This window comes from Podarcis pityusensis (genome assembly GCF_964106645.2).
Source record: "Podarcis pityusensis genome assembly, chromosome: 17".
NCBI lineage: Eukaryota > Metazoa > Chordata > Lepidosauria > Squamata > Lacertidae > Podarcis > Podarcis pityusensis.
Window position 1 is genome coordinate 3,496,747 of NC_138042.1, and position 21,123 is coordinate 3,517,869.

At 44.5% G+C, this 21,123-nt stretch overlaps 1 protein-coding gene across 2 annotated transcripts in view; it reads left to right on the plus strand.

Annotated features, from left to right (window-relative positions):
- Window positions 1–147: 147 nt before the first annotated feature.
- LOC308466581 (extracellular matrix protein 2-like) overlaps window positions 148–21,123 on the plus strand; it is a 48,762-nt gene continuing 27,786 nt past the window's right edge. The window contains exon 1 of one of the 2 annotated variants that reach the window (XM_080987437.1): window positions 148–429. Coding sequence is in view for 1 of the 2 variants with exons in the window: in XM_080987436.1 (XP_080843562.1) it covers window positions 10,027–10,066 (40 nt within the window). In the remaining variant the exon portion in view is untranslated. Of the gene's footprint in view, window positions 430–9,967; window positions 10,067–21,123 lie in introns of those variants that run through there. The other variant, XM_080987436.1, reaches the window with a different exon arrangement.

Here is a 21,123-nt window from a genome sequence, read left to right on the forward strand (position 1 = left end):
AGCTGATTGGAAGCAAGGGCGGGGGGAGGAGGGGAGGGGGCGGGGCGGCCGCGCGGCCGCGTCAGGGGAATCAGAACTTTCTGAGCTGTACCAAGCCGGGGACGGCGGGGGGGGGGGAGCTGAAATTTGGTTTGCCCCTCTGGAACGCCTTATGCCCCCCACACCCTGACCTCACAAACACTGGGGGTTTGTGGTGTTGTTTCCGTCGTGTTGTATGTTCCCTCATTGTTCGGTGTGGTTTTTTGTGGTTGAAAATCATACACATACCCCCCCACCAGGGAAAAGTGGACGTCGACTGGACCCTTGTGGCTTCCCTGCCAGTTTTTATTATTAATTTATTCACACCCCGCCTTTTCCCTAACACGGACTCACTGAGGTGGCTTAAGAACAGCTCAAAACATAGAAAGCAACAGTACAATACAAGTAAACGTCGGTGGAATTTAAATCTGAAATCTGTATGTTTTGAATCGGTCCTTTCTATTAAAAACATGCAACCAATTTCAACAAAAGCAGTGTTCTGCCAGGAGAGAGGGCTCAAAACTCGCAGGGAGAAACTGCCATTCGTGTGGCAGACATGGCACAAGGCGAACTTGAGTCTCGCAGCCTCCGGCAGGAATCACTCCTGAAGGGACAGTGAAGGGACTCAATCCCACACACATATTTAGGGTTTTGTTTTAACCCCCCGAGACCAGGGTTCAAACTCAGCCATGAATCTCGCTGGCTGACCCTTGGGCAAGTCACAGTCGTGTCCGACTCTTCGTGACCCCCTGGACCAGAGCACGCCAGGCCCTCCTGTCTTCCACTGCCTCCCGCAGTTTGGTCAAACTCATGTTTGTAGCTTTGAGAACACTGTCCCACCATCTCGTCCTCTGTCGTCCCCTTCTCCTTGTGCCCTCCATCTCGCCCAACATCAGGGTCTTCTCCAGGGAGTCTTCTCTTCTCATGAGGTGGCCAAAGTATTGGAGCCTCAGCTTCAGGATCTGTCCTTCCAGTGAGCACTCAGGGCTGATTTCCTTCAGAATGGATACGTTTGATCTTCTTGCTGTCCATGGGACTCTCAAGAGTCTCATCCAGCACCAGAATTCAAAAGCATAAATTCTTCGGCGATCAGCCTTCTTGATGGTCCAGCTCTCACTTCCATACATCACTACTGGGAAAACCATAGCTTTAACTATACGGACCTTTGTTGGCAAGGTGATGTCTCTGCTCTGCCCTCCAGATGTTTTGGCCTACAACTCCCATGATCCCTAACAGGACCAGTGGTCAGGGATGATGGGAATTGTAGTTCCAAAACATCTGGAGGTCCGAGTTTGCCTATGCCTGGCCTAGCCTGCCTCACAGGGTTATTATGAGGATAAATGGGGAGGGAAGAGAACCAGGCATGCCGCCTTGAGCTGCCAGCCTTCTCAGAAGGTGATTGCACAGCGTTGGTTTCCCAAAACGGCATGGAAAGGCAGGAGTTACTCAAAGGTCATCGGCCAACGTGCCAAGGCTTTTTCAGTTCTGAATCTGGAGCACAATCCTTTCCTTTCCCCCCAGTCATATCTGAACTGACTAGCCACCACTGGCTCAACAACCTTTCCCATGTTAAAGATGTAAGATTTAATGCGTATAAAATGCAATGTTTATATGCACTGTATTTAAAATGCAAAGCAGAAAAGTTTGTATTTGGTGCAGCTGGTTTCACTCTGGCAAATGAGGCAAAAGAGGTTGGATGTTTGTTTCAGCCTTTAGGCTAATTGGTGACTCATCCTGGAAACTGAGCTGCAATCTCTCGCAGCAGGAAGCTGAAACCTGAGATGGTGAACAAGAAAGTTGCTTAGGATCTCTCTCTGGGAGCAGAGCAAGGAAAGTATTGAAGTGAGTTAAGGACTTAAGGAAAATGGAACCGCATTGCTAGCTTGTTTAAAAGCAAAATGTTACTTTGTATCTTGTAACATTTATTAGTAACCACTTTAAGACTGCGAACCTCAAAATCTGGGATCCCCTTGAAAATGGTGCTAAAGTTTTGCAACTGTTTTGCAGCAAAAATCTTTTGTTTTGCAGCACGCCACAAATTGATACATCAAACTGGGGTTTGTAGTTAACACCTAAAACCCCAATGTCGTCTGATTCACCTCAAACTGGCACCAAAGTTTGGCAAAAGTTTTGCAGCGAAAACCCTGTGTTTTGAAGCCCCACAAACACAGCAATAGACCCTCAAACCTGGGGGTCATGGGGTCAACCCAAAAGCCAGTGTTGTCTGATTCACTCCAAACCGCCGCCAAAGTCTGGCAAAAGTTTTGCAGAAAGCACATCAAGGAATATGTGAAGTCACCATTCCAAGTTAATGCTAAAATTGTGCTATTGTTTTCAACCTTATTGTACTGAACCCCCCACATTTTTTACACTCCAAAAAGTGGGTTACTGCCTTTCTCAATATGGGGTGGGGCCTTACTAGACTTGCCCTCCTTCCCCTTTGTTTTTCAATGCATGTATCAGACTTCTGCACAACTGCTAAACAGCAAGACAACTATCTGTCTTGTAAGTTCACATTCTGGGTAATACCCCCTTCCATTTTTTTATTGTATGGTAAGTTTATAAGTTTGAAACATACATATGTAGAAGAGTCCCCAAAGAGCCTATCAGGATTGCCTTCTGAGTAGTCAAACACAGGTATTTCATTTTAACATGTCAAGACATATCTCTGTCCCTTTGGGAACCAGAACTTGCAAGTTAATAGTTTCAAATATGGAGTTGTTTCTTTAAAATCGTTTTTGAGATTTTTAAAAAACAAAAAGTACAATTTTTTACAGTTCTAATTCCAGTGCCAACATTTTCCAATTGTTTTGCTGTTTTTTGTAGTGCCTATGTTTGGCAACCATATCACAGCACCCCTAGAATTGTGATCTACTCTGGGTGCGGGCTTTCTGGTCTCTTCAAATCCAGTGTTGTCCAGTTGCCTCCAAAGCTTTTTATTATTATTATTGCATCCATGCAAATTCCCATCATCTCTCCTTGATTTTTTTTCTTAAAATGTGCTTTCATATAGGATCAAATGTTGGATTCAACTTGATGATGCAAATATAGATGGTAATGGTTTTACTGTAACTTTAAAAAATACTTCAAGAAGTAGAAAAGATACAGAAAAATTATACATAAATCATTGTGAACAAGTATCAGATGTGAATATCCATATACACATACATGGGTCAATATTTAAAAGAGGTACATTCAGGAGAAGCATAATGTGTGATAGTGAATAAAAACAAAATTGTTTGGGGAATGGGTGAGCTTTATGGCCACAGATCTGAATAAGAATATACACATCTGTATACTAATGTATAGTAATAATGTATTTTTCCTTTATTTTCATTCTCACTTTTTATTACTTTTTACCTTCTCACTCTATCTTTTTATAAATGAAATAAAATATTAATAAAAAGAAAAAGACTCTGGTACTGCGCACACACACCAATATTATGTCCCCTGTTTATGCGTTACTTTTTCATTCTCTTTTGGCCTTATTATAGCTTTGAGTGGCCTCAAAAGGCCACCAGTGGCCCGTTTGGTTAACGTAATGCCTGCCAGTCACCAGCAGGGGGCGCCCCAAGCTCATTTGTGTCCAGTTTGACAGCATCCTCCCAGTTCCTGCTTCACTGGTGGATGTGGGGACAGACATGGAAAGCCTACACAGAGCCTTTGGATTTTGTCCCATGTGCGTAAGAGCAGCATGCATCAGTGAGCTGGTGTGAGCATGTCTCCTCCTGAGAATGAAAAGCATGATTTTCAGAAGAAGAGACTGTGTGAGGCCAGGAGGAGGACAGTGGGGCAGACTTGAACCAGACCCTCCTTCTCCCCTTCTGATGCTATTGCCCAAATCTGGCAGGAGTTTTTTTAGTGGGAACACCAGCTCCTGGACCAGGTTTTGAGCATCAGGAAATGCAAGTATAGTAGCTTGCTTGCTGCTCACACGCCTGCTCATGTAAGCATGAATGGTGTGAAGGAAATGGAACGTCTACAGGTGCAGCTTCTCCCTGAACTGTTCTGTTCTGCAGTAAAAAAAGGAGAAACTCCGAACTTTCCAAATGTTATTCTGCATGGCAGCTGTGCTCAAGGCATTAAAGTCCAGTTTTATTTATTGTGCAGAACCGTTGAATGTTCTCATATATTAAGCTTAATGTGGCTCTTTAATTCATGGGTAATCTGAATATAACACTTCAATTGGCCAAAGTGCTGGTTTGCTTGTTATTTAAATTTCTACTCCACCTTTCATTTAAAACAATATACCAGAAGGCAATTTAAAATCTATAAAGTATGACTTGCAGACTGAGATTCTCAGAGGAGAGGCAAGATCCAGCACTTTCTATACTCTACAGTGAATAAACAGCAACACATTGTCAGTAATATAAATAAGTATATTAGTTAGCTGAGTTAACTCATATTCTCTAGGTTGATTTTCTTTTGTAAGTTGGTTGCCACCTGGTTAGGAAAGAAGTCTGTACTGCTCCTGTGCCTTTAACTGAAATTTTATTTACACAAATTACTAACCGACATTTCTCACAGTATGGTGAGTAGTATTCTTATCTCTGTTCTGTAAAGTCTCCTGCTGATTTCTGCAGATCAAACATTTGGCAACCCTACACCTCAGTGTGTTTGGTTAGGACCCTTCCCCTGACCACGTGCTGCTTTCTGCCATCTAGGCCACTTTGCTCGCTAATTTGGCTGCCTTCACCTCACATACTCCAGGCCAAGTTCTTGTTGCTGGGGAACCCATAAGATGTAGCCTGGCTCAAGCCAGTCTACGCATGTGGCGATCTGAAAGTAAAGCAGACCTAGCTGGCCTAGTCAAGGGGAAGGGGGTAGTTTTCACCAATTGCAGGAGAGAGGAAATGAAAAGCCGAATAGCTTGGGAATGACTCTCCGTCTAGACGGACTGCTTGGCAGGGTCACCTGTGACTCAAAAGTGTCTGGATAAATAAAGAATGGCAGAGAATATTAATGGGGAGGGGGAAGGGAGGTCAGTGCCACTCAGAAACGCTTTGGCCATTCCATGTAGAGTGAAAGGTTTTTAAAACCACATCTGGAGAAGCTTCTCTGCAAAAAAACAACAGCACTGTGGCATCATTGCAGCTTTGCACAAACAACCCCCACTGCCCACTGCAGCCCAGGATGAGCTGAGTGCACCACCAAGCCAAGCGCTGCTGTAAAAGACCTCCTTTCATCTGGGCCTTTGTGTTACTGTTGCCCAGCAACAAGAGCTTGGCCTGCAGGGTGTGAGATGGAGGTGGCCAAATTAGCCAGCATAGTTGCCTATGTGGCAGTGGAGGCGGGGGGGGGGGGAGGATGGGAGTTTAAGGTGCAGGCTAACTGGCCCATGGTCAAAAAATACATTTAGATGGACTGTAGCTGTATGCTTTCCAACCTCTGTTCCTGTGCCTTTAACAGGGAATTGCAGTGGAAATGTGGAAGGTAAATGGTTAATACAAGGAGGTGTGGGTGGTCCTGCGCAATTAACCCTTCATAACATTAGGCTTCATGGCTCCCCTAAGCTCAGCAGTAGTGATTCTAATGCAGCCTCCTTGCTGACTTGAATGCCCTGTTGCAGAGCTAACACAGCTGCAGATGAATTACATACTTCGCTTGCCTGCTGGCCTAGATCAAGGTAGCTGAACAATCAAGCCAGGGGAAGCTAGCTTAGCAATTAAGCCTCAGGACTTGGGGCACAGACCATCCTTAGGGTTTGAGTCAGAGAGGCAGCGTGGGGAGCTGTGATGCTGGCCTGAACCAACATGGGCGCTGCATAGCCTGGCCAGGCAGAGGTCTACTCAGCCTCTACATCCCTGGGGCTCCCAGTAGCAGAAAGGAGGGGTTGTCATTAATATTATTATTATTATTATTATTATTTTATACCCCGCCCATCTGGCTGGGTTTCCCCACCCACTCTGGGTGGCTCCCAACCAAATATTAAAAATTAAACACTTCCCTAAACAGGGCTGCCTCCAGATGTCTTTTAAAAGTAACAGGTAGGTAGCCGTGTTGGTCTGCCGCAGTCGAAACAAAATAAAAAAAATCCTTCCAGTAGCACCTTAGAGACCAACTAAGTTTGTTATTGGTATGAGCTTTCGTGTACATGCACACTTCTCTAAGGTGCTACTGGAAGGAATTTTTAAATTTTGTTTTAAAAGTAAGATAGTTGCTTATTTCCTTGACATCTGGTGGGAGTGTTCCACAGGGCAGGCGCCACTACCAAGAAGGCCCTCTGCCTGGTATTCTATTCTTGTGTGTGATAAGCCTGCAGCTCAATAAATTCCAGACTTTCTTCCCTACTTGTGTTTTGTCCATGCTTCAGAGATCCTAATAAAGAACCCATTTTGCCTTTGGCAAAACATAGTTTGATATGAAGACGTTAACACCACCAGGGTGGTGTAGTGGTTAAGAGTAATCTGGGGAACCGGGTTCGCGTCTCCGCTCCTCCACCTGCAGCTGCTGGGTGACCTTGGGTTAGTCACACTTCTCTGAAGTCTCTCAGCCCCACTCACCTCACAGTGTTGTGGGGAAGGAAGGGAAAGGAGATTGTTAGCCGCTTTGAGACTCCTTAAAGGGAGTGAAAGGCGGGATATCAAATCCAAACTACTCCTCCTCCTCCTCCTGGGGCAAAGCCTCAGCAAGGCCTGGTTCAAATGATGTTTTTAGTTTCCTTCTCTCCTTCCTTGCACCTTCCATCTATAATACCAAGTCCTATTTGCCTTCTCAGTTGTCTGAAAACATTTTTGTTTGTACTGTTGTTTGACAGATCCTTGCACAATCGTAACAAATGTCTTCCCTCAGGCAGCCCAAGCCACACATAATAATTGACTGAGATTGTCATATTAAAGAACATCCTACTATCCAGTGATCTGGAGCAACAAAATGGGAAGACCAAGTCAGTGTATAAACACTATAGCCTTGCCACAAGGAGAAAAGGAGGGCTGGTAGCCAATATCTTCATCCCTTCTGCCCTCTGTTCCTATAAATTAATGGTCCATCATATTGTCTCTCCTGACAAGTATTTTTATTCTTTCCATAGGCCTCTTTAACATCCCATTCCATAATATGTGGCGGAAAAGGATATCAATGGCCAATAGTCATGATGGCTATACAGTAGACTACCAACAACATTTTGCCACACAGATTGAGTTGGCCTTAACCCATGCCTTACTGCATTTTCCAGGGGCAACTGTGCATTATAGCAGAATGCTTCAGGTCAGGAAACTCTTTACATTAGTAGAAGCGGGAGCAGTTGCAAGTACAGTGGTACCTTGGTTCCCAAATGCTTTGGTTCCCAAATGCCAAAAACCCAGAAGTAATTGTTCCGGTTTTCGAATGTTTTTCAGAAGCCGTTCGTCTGATGTGGCTGTCACCTTGTTTCTGAGGGACCTGCACCGATTAGAAGTTGCACCTTGGTTTTCGAACATTTTGGAAGACAAACAGACTTCCGGAATGGATTAAGTTTGGCGCTTTTGTTTTTGCTATTTATTTTGTGTTTTTGTTTTTGAGGCTTTTTTGGTTAATTTGTTTTTGTGACTGTGTGGAACCCAATTCAGCTACTGATTGACTGATTGTGTGACTGCAGAAATGGATAAAAGCCCCCCATGCAAACAATGACTGTTATCAGTGCAGGTAAAAAATAAATAAATGTAATTTTAATTTTTATCATCTACAATACTGTCTTCTTTATTTTATAGTACAGTACATTGATTATTGTTTTCATTTTATGGATCAATGGTCTCATTAGATAGTAAAAATCATGTTAAATTGCTGTTTTAGGGGTTGTTTTTTAAAGTCTGGAACGGATTAATCTGTTTTGCATTACTTTCTATGGGAAAGCGTGCCTTGGTTTTGGAAAGCTTTGGTTTTGGAACGGACTTCCGGAACAGATTAAGTTTGAGAACCAAGGTACCACTGTATATCACCTCAAGGACACAGGAAGAGCTGGGCCCAAAGTCAAGCTGAGATAACTTGCTCTGTGCTGTACCAATCTATTTTCCTGGATTTTCCAGACAATTTATAATAATAATTTGTTTCTGGTTAAACGCCGGAACGTCTCCAGTTGTTCTGCTGTTCCCACAACACGACAAGCTAGAAGCCATGGCTGTGATGGGGTGAAATGGATGTGTAATTTGGCCCTAACCCATATCTTCCAAGAGGGTTTACTTCCAAGGAAGCAGGCTGAGGGTTACAGGTCATGAGCCATACGCATGTTTACTCAGAAGTCCCACAGACTCCTCAAGGTCTACCAGACTTTTAGAAGACATCTGAAGGCAGCCCTGTTTAGGGAAGCTTTTAATGTTTGATGTATCATTGTATTTTAATATTCTTTTGGAAGCCGCCCAGAGTGGCTGGGGAAACCCAGCCAGATGGGCGGGGTATATATAATAAATTATTATTATTATTATTATTATTATAAGGTGACTTAAATCTGAGTAAGAGCACTCAGGATTTGCTGTTTATTATTCATGTTTATATTCTGCTGCACAGTTTTTAACAGATCCCTCAGGACGGCCTACAGCATAAAAACTCAAGAAGATATACAGTTACATCAATAACATTTCACTTATTAAAAACAGGAAAGCAGAAGTATAACAAAACCGTAGCAGCTACAGACTTTCCCACTGCAGTCACAATATGGTCTGAAGTGGACGGGGGTTTAAATTCCACCTGCTTTCTTAGCTAAAGCAATATTCACTCATTTCCTGGGAACCATAACAAACAGGCCCATCACACGTCACCGGGGAATTTCATGGGGCAGACATCACCCTAGAAAAGGCTCGGCCACTTTGCCAGCCAACCTAAAATCCGACAATTCAAGTCAGGCACTCGGTGAAGGCCCCACCCGAGAACATCAGTGCACTTGGATGGGGAAAGGAGTATCAAACCCCAAACATTTAGGGCTTTAAATATTAAAACCAGCACTTTTCAGTTATGCCTGGGATCCAATTGTGAGGCAGTTCAGTTCTCTCAACACAAGTACAATTTAAAGTACAATTCTAGCCTCACTAAGGGCTCGTTCACACTGGACTTCACTGTGTGTTAGCAGCTGTTTGCATTTCCATTAAATTCACATAATCCACATGATGCTACCCTCAAACAACACCAAATTTGATTCCTTTCCCATACAAATTTGAGTTTACCCAATATGTGGACAATCCAATTTGATGTGGACAAATGGGCTCTAAAGCACTCCAGATGATTTTTCCAGAGTTTTGGGTGGGTAGATCAGTTGCCAGCTTCTCTTATCATTCACTGGTATGGAGCTATGGACTCAAATGCATACATTTGAGCATATGAAAAACAGAACAGCATACATATAGATTTGTGCACAGATATATTCTTAATAATGGATGTTAATTGATGGATGTTACTGGCTGCTACATGCCATGCTGAGCCTAGCTTCTGCAGTGCTGCTGGCAGACCAAATATTTGTACTGTACAAGGGAGAGCAGCCTGGCAGAGAGATGTAGAGGGGAGAGGAGTGCATTGTATCAAAAATCGCCCCCCCCCCCCATTTTTCCAGGATTCAGTAAACTAGTTCCTTGGCCTGTTCTATCCTTGGTGGAGGAGATAGCCCATTCTTCTTCTTCTTCTGACTGATGTCTTATCTCACAAGCCAAGCTTGGGAAGTCGTCCAAGCTAGAAGTTCAGAATGTCCCATGCTGAGCCTGGGGTGGTGTCTTGTGTGCCATGAATTTATTTGGACAAAATTACATAAAATGTTTTGTTTTTTATAAGCAGCCTTCTCAGGGGGTCAGGGAGGGGGTAGTGTCATAATGGGAACCAGCCGCTTGGGCTGAGGGAAAGATGGTTTCTATCAGCAGAATGAGGCCAGGTTGAATGAAAACAGGAAAGGGGAGGGAAACACATCAGCAGCCCTTCTGGAATAAAGAATGGTAATAAACTTTACCTCTCTATTTATCGGTCTTCCCATCATCTTGCTCCCAAGGCTGCATCACCACATTTAAGAGGACCAGGAGCTGCTGACTGAAGCCATGTGTTCACTAGGCAGGGATGAGCCTAGGAGAGGAAATCTGGGCAGACAGCTGTACAGGTGGGCAGATAAATTGTTCCTATAAGGGGGACTTGCAATAAAATTTTGCAGCATACAGTCACTAAGTGGCACGCTTCTGTTTTATGGCTATAACTGGCTCCTCAGGACTTGGGGTCATATTTAAGGTACGGGAAAAGGAATAGTGACACCTTTCCCCAACCCTAAATATCTTACTCATATTAAGGTTCTAAAATGCATGGACAACTTCACAAGTATAGGAGGTTCCCCAGTTCAGTCATTCACACTCCAAACTTGTGGAGAGCACCTGGAAAAAGATGCTGAGATTACTAAGCCCCAGCATGGGTTTCTTAAAAGCAAGTCATGCTAGATGACTCTAATCTCTCTCTCTCTCTCTCTCTCTCTCTCTCTCTCTCTCTCTCCCTCCCTCTCTCCCTCTTGTTCATTACAAGCTTGGTGGATCAGGGGAATGCTGTGGACATAGTGTATCTTGACAAAGGCTTTGATGAAGTTCCCCATGATATTCTTGTGGAGAAGCTAGTAAAATGTGGGCTGGACAAGGTAACTGTTGGGTGGATTTGTAGCTGGTTGACTGACTGAACACAAAGAGTGTTTGCTAATAGTTCCTTGTCATCCTGACAAGTGGGGTGCCACAGGGTTCTGTCCTGGGCCCATTGTTGTTCAACATCTTTATAAATGACATGGATTAAGGCATTGGGTGGATGCTCCTCAAATTGGCAGATGACCCCAAACTGGGAGGGGTAGCCAATGCTGCAGAAGACGGAATCAGGATTCAAAATGACCTTAAAAGATTGGAGAATTGGGCCCATACTAACAAAAGGAATTTCAGTAGGAACAAATATAAGCTTCTACACTTAGGCCGGAAGAACCAGATAAACAAATATAAGATGGGGGACACCTGGCTTGACAGTAGTAGTACATTAAAAGGATCAAGGGGTCTTAGTAGACCACAAGCTCAACGTGAATCAACAGGGTGATGCAGCAACGAGTCACCTGGCTCCCACAAGATCACAGCCCCAAAATATGTGTGCTCCAGTTTTCCTCTGGGCATGTTGGAGGGTATGCTTTAGGCTATCAACATTCTGGTGACATACACAATGCACATTTACAGCACATGACTTCACCCAAAGAATCCTGGGAACTACTTTGCTTAGGGTGCTGAGAATTGTAATAATAATATTACTAATAAATTTTTATTTATACCCCGCCCTCCCCAGCCAAGACCGGGCTCAGGGCAGCTAACAACCATTAATAAAAACAAGTTGATTAAAATACAATTTAAAAAAGATTAAAATATAACATTAAAACATTAGGATGTAGCCTCTTCACCGGAGGAGAAAGGAAAAAGCTACACATGTAGCTCTCTGTTGGTTAATTGATTATTTAAAGAAGGTGGATATGCAGCATCTGTGAACACACAGGTTTCTGTCACACAGGTTAGAATAACAGAATCATAGAACTGTAGAGTTGGACCCCCTCAGAGTCATGTTGTCCAACCCCTGCAATGTAGGAATCTAAAAAAATGTAGTATAAACACTGACAACTGGGAAACACTGGCCTGCGAGCGCTCCAGTTGGAGAACAGCCTTGACCAAAGGTGTCATGGGCTTTGAAGACACTTGAACTCAGGACACAAGGGAGAAACGTGCTAAGGGGAAGGCACACTTGGCAAATCCACACCAGGATCAACTCCCACCTGGAAACCAATGTCCCCACTGTGGAAGGACGTGTGGATCCAGAATTGGACTCCACAGTCACCTACGGACTCATTGTTAAAACCATGTTTATGGAAGACAATCTTACTCAGCTACGAGGGATCGCCAAAGAGAGAGATGTAGGACTGTCAACTAAATGCCTTCCCACCTCTTTTCCTGTCTTGGGCTGTGGCTCCCTCCTTGCATTCTTTATCCAGTTTTCACCAGGTTGGCCACTGCTTTCCTTTTGGGTGAAAACAGAGTAGGTGTCGAGCAGTTCCACCGTCTTTCTGTCACCCAACAGCATGTCTCCATCTTCTCCACGCAAAGGACCTGTTAAATTGCTTGTTCTCTTGCTTCAAGCATAGCCAAAGAAACCTCTTAAAATTATTTTTAACCTCTCTTGCAAGCCTGAGTTCATTCTGAACTTTGGCTGATCTGACCTTCTCCCTGTAACTCTTGGTTACTTGTATATACTCTACTCTCGCAATTTTCCCTTTCTTCCATTTCTGATACATGCCCTTCTTAAATCTCATCTTATCTCTAAGCTCCTTAAGCAGTCATACTGGTTTCTTTAGGTGCCTCTCACTTTTTCTTCTTCTTGGAATTGTCTGCTTTTGTGACTTCAATATTTCACCTTTAAGAAACTCTGATCCATCTTGGACCCTCTTCTCTCTGAGTATTTCTGACTATGGGATTTCACTGAGTAGTTCCTTAAGCTTTTTGAAATTAGCCTTTGTTTTGACCTTTGCTGTTCATAAAATGTCATTTTCTATGTAGACATCTCTATGTCTAGGTGTCCCCATTTCATTTCAACAACGTCAGTTCACTATAGGAGGGAATTACGGTACATTCACGAATTGTCAAGTACTTAATAGCATGTTTGTTAGGAAAAGTGCTGGTTAATAGCCCTGAATTGCAGGCTTATTAATAACACTTAATAAGTGCTGGCACTGAAATTATGAGACTGGCTCAGAACAAATGAGATGTTTTAAAAACAAAGCCAAGCTTTGATAAAGGGAGATGGGAAAAGGTTTCTCTCAATATTTTCTGTGCTTAGAACTCTGTACCTAAGAAAGGTTGCTCTCAAATACTATCTGCAGTAAATTCCTGTGCTAATCCTGTGCTAATCTTACTTCTGCAAATTTTGGCCAGACAGTTAGCACACCGCCAGTGACTGCTTGCAAAATTTGGCTGACAGGTCAAAAGTTCGTTTCCTGCCTAGCCAGCTAGCAAGAAACCGCTGCTGTTAGCAATAACTAACCAGACCTACTAAATTTGGCTGGCGGGTCAAAAGTGCAGATTTAACCAGGCCTGCTAAAGAGGCCCCTTTTCCTGTCTTATGCTTACTAATGCAAAGATGAGAAAAGACACGTGTACGAAGGAAAGGGGAGGAATGTTTAGCAAGCAATAAAATGTGTTTAGCAAGCAAAATAGAAAGACAGGAATGTTTAGCAAGCAATAAAATGTGTTTAGCAAGCAATATAGATGTGCCATGTAAGGGAATAATTTGAGAAGGTATGGGAGGGGGGAAGAGTGCTCAGAGAGTATAAGAAAGTTTGCTGAAGTGTCTTGCTTTACAGCCAGTATATTTTCAGGAGCTATCCAGCTGGTTGTCTCTGTGTACAGATATTGTTTCTGTGCACAGATTTCAATAAACTTTTTCTCCAAAGAAGATTTTGCTTTCCTGGTACTTTTGTTCCCTCCAAGGTCCGGGGATGGCGTGGCTGATGGATCCCTAGGTAAATAAGGCTTCATTTCTTTGGGGGCTCGTCCGGGATAAGCCCTCTCCCCAATACGGACCGGAGGGCCAGGCTCAACCAAGGTGAACAGCTCAGCAGCGTTTGCAGGCTCCCGTGCGCACCCCACCTGTTTCGTGGGGGGAGCCAGCCACACTGTCCTGCAGTGGAGACATCTTGTTGAGGGAGAAAAACAAAGAGGACGGCGCCGAGGGGACAGGTCCGCAGCGGAAAAAGGTAAGCCCAAGGGAAAGGGCGTGGGCCCCCAAGGAAAAGGGGGGCGAGGCCTGATCAGCCTCAATTGGTTGCGCAGTAGAGTGCCAGCCACCAGGAATAAGGGGATTGGTTGCGCAGTAGAGTGCCAGCCACCAGGAATAAGGGGATTGATTGTGCAGGAGAGTGCCACCAGCAAAAATTTGGAACAAAAGAAGGAGGGAAAATTATTTTGGTGTGTTTTGTGTATTGCATGCTGAAATTATTTTGGTGTGTTTAGTGTGTTACATGTTGAAATTATATTGGTGTGTTTTGTATGTTGTATGTTGCATGTCAAGATACTCTAGTGGCTGAATTGTCAAGTGTGGGCCAGGGCTTAGTGTCCCCTTGGCCGAGCGATTGTAGGTCTGTTGTGTGTGAAGTATCTGGAAGAAATGGGTTCTGGCCAAAGTAAAAGTACCCCTTTGAAATGCTTTTGGGGATTCAAGCTGATGAGAGGGGAGGATGAGGACATTGTGTAAATTAGATTGGCCCACCCCAAAATAACAAATTGGCCGTCCATCAGGACCCTTGATTTGCAACTCATTAATCCATTATATCAGAACATTTTGAATGTCCACCCTGATCAAATCCCCTACATTTCCACATGGAAGACCAATGTGGAACAGACCCCCCCCCCTCCTGGCTGAAGTCATGCTGCCAAAAAGTCTCAGGCAGCCGTATCTGCTCAGTCAGGAAGACAGGAGGACAACCCCCCAGTCCTCCAGGATTCAGAGAGGGAAGAAGATAAAAGTTTTGATGCCCCACCACCTCATGCCCCGGCAACAGCCCTGGCACCACCCCCGCCACAGGGAACAGATGGCCCAGCCCCCAATCCCGTGGACAATGCATTGGTAGACCTGGGCGAGGATGGAGAAAGGGAGGAACGAGAAGAGGATGGTGAGGATGAGGAATTTGTAAAAAGATTAGTTAAGTTGATAGGCGATAATAAGAACAGGCAGAACGTTTGAGAAAGTATGTGGAACCTTATGCAGGAGAAGTGGACGTCAGTCCCCATATGTTAAAAACAGCGGGATGTGTAGGGGAACAGAGAAGAAAGTGGCAGAAAGAGTGGGGAAGGCAGTGAAAAGAGTGACCCTCCATAGGGCACATAAAACACAGGAGGAGGGCGCGGCCAGAGTGATGCCTCTCCATAGAGTGTATGACCCTCCAGCCCCCACGGGACCTAACGGGGTGGTGCCCAATAGAACTTATACAGTTCAACATGTCCCCTCCTCTAGTGCAGATGTTTGTAATTGGAAGAACCAAAACCCTTCATTTGAAGAAAACCCTGCCAAAATCATTAAGCTGTTTGAGGGAATTTTTTTTAAAACATACAACCCCACTTTTTATGATGTGCAATATTTGATGGATGCCCTGCTAGCTACAGAGGAGGATAGGCGAATTCATGCTGAAGCCCGAGCACACATGAGAGCGCAGGGGGCAGGAGATCAAGCTGTTGCAACAGGATATCCTGAAACTACACTGAATTGGGATTATCAGACCATTGAAGGGTAAAATACCCTCACCACTTATCGCCAGAATGTCTTAAATGGCATGAGGAGGGCAGCCAGAAAACTCACCAACTTTGTGGAGGCCAGAGAAATAGTGCAAGGAACAGAGGAGGCCCCTGGAGCCTACTTAAAGAAGCTGAAGGAAGCCTACCGCCAGTATATCCATGCCCCTATCATAAAACTGCCTTTGTAGCCCAAGCAGCGCCCGATATTTGCCGAAAAATCCAGATGGGCCACACCCTGAAATGGATGTTAGAAAATAGCCCAAACCACTTATAATCAGAGAGAGGAAGAGGCCCAGAAGAAAAAAGGAGAAGTACCAGGCAAAGAAGTTGATGGCCCTGAAGACGGGAGGTCCACCGTTAGAAGAAGAAGAGGAGGGCGAGGCTGCTTAGGAAAGAGTCAGCGTGCCATCTGCCGAAAGGCACCTATTTCCTCTCCCAGGCTAAAATGAGGAAATGTCAGATGCTACTACATCCGCGTTAGAAATTCCAAGTCACCACAACCCTCAACCCAGCTGCCCTATTACCGGTAGGAGTAGGTGAGGAGCCCACGCATGATTGCATTGAAGTAATGGATGAGGTGTATTCTAGCAGGCCTGACCTTAAAGATGAAGCAGACCCCCAGTGGCCATCATGGTTTATGGATGGAAGCAGCTTCATTGAGGCTGGACACCGGAAGGCAGGTTATGCAGTGGTAGCCCTGGAAGACCAGGTGATCGAAGCAAAGTCACTCCCGCCTGGAACATCGGCCCAGCTGGCAGAGCTAACTGCGCTTACCAGAGCCCTGAGCCTGGCAAAGGGACAGAAGATAAACATTTATACAGATTCTAAGTATGCATTCCTGACTTTACATGCCCATGGAGCCTTATGGAAAGAAAGAGGTTTGCTTACCTCCAGAGGAAACCAGGTGGCCCACCCACAAGCCTTATTGAACCTTCTGGATGCTGTATGGGAGCCCGAAGCGGTAGCGGTTATCCATTGTTATGGACACAAGACTGGACCAGGAGAAGTGGCCAGAGGAAATCGATTGGCAGACAAAGTGGCTAAGGAAGCAGCCCGGGAACTGGCTCCAGCCCCGATTATTGGAGCACTGGTCCCAGAAGAAATTTTAAGCACCGCTGACAAGCCGGCTTACACAAAGCAGGAAAAGGACACTGCAGACGCTCAGGAATTGACATTGACCAAAGAAGGATGGTACCTTACCCCTGATGACAGGATATGGATTCCAGAGTCCCTTTCTCGGCAGGTTACTCAGAGATACCATGATTCAACCCACATAGGACCAGATGCTACAACCAAGCAGCTGGAGAAATGCTTCTATATAGCCCACCTCTACCAACTGGCAGCCCAGATTTCCAGGAAATGCCTGCTGTGTCAAAAGAATAATCCCAGAGCCGGACCACTGGCTCCCCCAGGGATTCAGCATAGTGGAACTGCACCTATGGAAGATCTTGTCGTGGACTTTACTGAATTACCCCGTTGTGGACTATATCGCTACCTGCTGGTGGCTGTATGCACCTACACCGGATGGGTAGAAGCATGGCCGACAAAGACTGAGAAGGCACTTGAAGTAACCAGATGCCTGCTTAAGGAAATCATCCCTCGCTATGGATTGCCAAGGTCCATAGGATCTGACAATGGACCAGCATTTGTTCATGCAGTCCTACAGGGACTGGCAAAAACGCTCCAGATCAACTGGAAGCTGCATACTGCTTATAGACCCCAGAGTTCTGGAAAGGTAGAGAGAATGAACAGGACTCTAAAGAATCAGCTGTCCAAGCTGACACAGGAAACCGGGTCTAATTGGGTGACCATGTTGCCCTTGGCATTACTCAGGGTCCGCAGTCTCCCGTCAAAGCGAACCCACCTGTCACCCTTTGAAATTGTGCTTGGGAGACCGGTCCCATATGTCAGAATGTTGTCCCCACATGCTGGTCAGGATATGCAATTGAATAATTAAGTCCAGATATTCTTCCGAGTTTTCTTTTGTCTCGACAGGTGGACCCAGGCTCGCAACCCCTGTGTGTTGGCTGCATCAGTTCGAGCCAGGTGATGAAGTGTGGGTAAACGATTGGGCACGGACGCAGCTACAACCGTGCTGGAACCTTATACCGTCCTGCTCTCCACACCCACCGCCGTGAAATTCGCCGGCATCACCCCTTGGGTCCACCACACCAGAGTGACCACTATAGATTGAACTGTGCAGTTAAATCCTGATTAACCCCTTCGGCTGACCATCTCCAGACCCTCCGCTGATGACCGCTCTGCTGATATATCTCAACGCACAGCTGAAGAAATGGATGGGAGGGACGCCCGCGGGCAGCGTCCCCAACGTGAAAACCCGTGCCGGGACTGATCCAGGAAGTCCACCAGGACATTTAAGGACTTTCTCTTTTCTTTTTTTCTGTTATATTCTGTATTGATTTGCTCTATGCCCCACAGCCCTGACCCTACCGAGCCATACCGCCCTTACTGGCCTGCTGGCCTCTGCTACGACTGGTTCGTCTTGCCGGTGGTAAGAGATGGCGTGCTCATTGACTACTGGAAACAGGGGTTTGATGAGGTTACTATACCAACCTCATCTGATGGACCAGGTTCTAATCTTAATCCAGGCGTTAGATGGGACGGAACCTATCTTAATGCAAGTATTGCAGGGGTGGGAGCCTTAACCAGGTGTGCATTGAAATTGCTAAACAAGTGCCAGTAAGAATTGCCACCCCAAGATTTCAGCTTCCATATGCTCTGGTCAGTAGGGAGGCAGCACGAGAGTTCAATCCACCCAACAGGGTTAGTATGGTGATAGGCCCAATAATGCTTCTATTGCTTTTTTGCTTTTGTATTCCCTGCTTGATGCAATGCTTGCAGAATATGATGGGAAAGATGATGTCTCGCATGATGGGACCTCGCGTGATTGCTGTAATGAGAGAATATAGACCCCTACCCCAGAACGAATCTAAGTAATAGATTGTTCAAAAGAAGAGGAGGGAGTAAAGGGAGATGGGAAAAGGTTTCTCTCAATATTTTCTGTGCTTAGAACTCTGTACCTAAGAAAGGTTGCTCTCAAATACTATCTGCAGTAAATTCCTGTGCTAATCCTGTGCTAATCTTACTTCTGCAAATTTTGGCCAGACAGTTAGCACACCGCCAGTGACTGCTTGCAAAATTTGGCTGACAGGTCAAAAGTTCGTTTCCTGCCTAGCCAGCTAGCAAGAAACCGCTGCTGTTAGCAATAACTAACCAGACCTACTAAATTTGGCTGGCGGGTCAAAAGTGCAGATTTAACCAGGCCTGCTAAAGAGGCCCCTTTTCCTGTCTTATGCTTACTAATGCAAAGATGAGAAAAGACACGTGTACGAAGGAAAGGGGAGGAATGTTTAGCAAGCAATAAAATGTGTTTAGCAAGCAAAATAGAAAGACAGGAATGTTTAGCAAGCAATAAAATGTGTTTAGCAAGCAATATAGATGTGCCATGTAAGGGAATAATTTGAGAAGGTATGGGAGGGGGGAAGAGTGCTCAGAGAGTATAAGAAAGTTTGCTGAAGTGTCTTGCTTTACAGCCAGTATATTTTCAGGAGCTATCCAGCTGGTTGTCTCTGTGTACAGATATTGTTTCTGTGCACAGATTTCAATAAACTTTTTCTCCAAAGAAGATTTTGCTTTCCTGGTACTTTTGTTCCCTCCAAGGTCCGGGGATGGCGTGGCTGATGGATCCCTAGGTAAATAAGGCTTCATTGATTGGTGTAGTAATTTATTAGAAAAATAAACCAAGTGTAACACAAGGGCAGCAATGATATGCACAGTTAATATGTGTAAACTCCACGACATAGCAGAACCATTTCTGAGCAAACAAGCAATAAATAAATGAATGAAGAATTCTGCTACTAGATCATTCAAATTTTTTGCCAAGATAAGTTGAATTCCTGTATTAAATATATAAATTGGGCATGTATTTGTAATTCATATTAACTTGTCTAATTTATTCAGGGTTGTTTCCCTAGTTAGGGGGTGGAGCAGGGACTGAAGGACACTGAAGCCCCACTACTGGGAATATTAGGCCAAATGTCCTCTCCAGTTTGCATCCAGTGGACTCCCACTGCTGGACACATGATGTTAGCCACAATTCATTTTTATCCTGCTGTTTTTTATGAAATACTGTGTTTTGATTGCATTTTCCCCCCAAACCAGCTTCAATCCAAATTGAGAGAAATAATGACTTACTGTACATGTGTTTTAAGCTGGTGATGTGTATACAGGATTTTTCATCCACTCTCCTGTTTCAAAGGCTTTAGCAGATAACTGCATTTCAAGACTAGAAAGATGCTTTTTCAAACACGAAATCTAAAATTATTGGGAATATGATTTCTGTGCATTTTTCTGCATTCCTGTGGAATTGTAGCACGTGCATAATTATGATTTTGACTTTTTCAGTCTTTTTCTTCTGAAGGCTGGATTCTACAGCACACACACTCACTGCAGGCATATTTCAATATTCTCTTTAATTAGAGGGGCAGATCTGGAAGATCTCTTTTTAAATGAGCATTTAATGCATTTCCATATTGCAACTTCATACTTTTAATGGCTGTGCCTATGAAGCAGTTTCAGCCGAAATGAGCAAGCAGCGATGTGCATCACCATAACTCCAGCACCATCCTAATCCTGGTCGCTAGTGGCGGATAATGATTAGCTGTTGCATACCAGTGCACACATGGAGCTGTTGCCAGACCTGTCACCATCTCTTCCAAAGATCTGAGAAAGGCACGGCTCCTTCAGTGCTACGGTGACTCATAGGATCGAAACATCTGTAGTAATTTTTAAAAAATGGCAACCAAAGCTGGAGAAAGATGATCAATTTCAAGGGCCAACTGGATGTGATGCAAGAGATTCCTTAATATGGTCAATTGCAGCCATTAAATTCAGACTGTGACTGTGACTGTGACTCTGTGTGCGTGTGTGTAGAGGGTTTAACCTTTTCCTCTATAGAGCAGTTTTCTGATTGATAATACACCAAAGCTGCAATTTGCCCTGTGAGGCAAAACATATTGGTATCAAAGTAGGATATTTTTATGAGTTTCCCAACAGATTTCTGTGAAAAGGGTTCTCAGTATGGATTGTCCCGAGGGCCAAGGATATATCTGACCAGAGTCTCCAATTTGATGGAAACCGTGAAGAGCTGGTGTTCTGGTGACATGACTCTATGGGAGCTAAGAGGTCTAGGTAATGGCTGGTAGACATGACTCATCTGCATTTCACACACTCACATGCAGCCAGGGGAAAGGGGTAAGGTGTCTCTGTCTGAAAAAGAGCAGTAGGACTGAGCAAAAATGACCTCCTAAAATTATTTCCACTAAAATGGCAGGTGGGTGGAGTCGGCAGTCAAATATTTTGCAGTGGAGAAAAGATCTTTACCAACAGGTCAGGATAATATTGAAAAAGATGATTTCAAAATAATCTGATGTCCCAAAGTATTCCTGGAGAAACCCCATCATGTCTAGTTTAGACCTGAGAAAAACTACTCTCTCTCCCAGCTTCAGGTATAGCTTTTTATGGGTAGTACCACTTCAGGCTATAAATAAAAGAATGTGACATTTGTAAACCATGGACAATATTCTCCTTGTTTCACCCCAAATCAACCCTGTGTGGAGGCACATGCCACTTCAAACCAATAATGGCAAAACTAACGGAACACATTTATGAAAGATGAGGAAGTCATGGGTAGACTGAGGCAGAAGGAAGCAAATAATATTGGTCGCAAAGAAGACAAACACAACATTTAGCCTGTCTGGAGAATCTGCCCCTACGGATGAATCATGCCTGCACTGACCAACACACCAACTGGGATGAGACAGGAGAATAGGCAGTAACCCAGTACTTTGCCTTC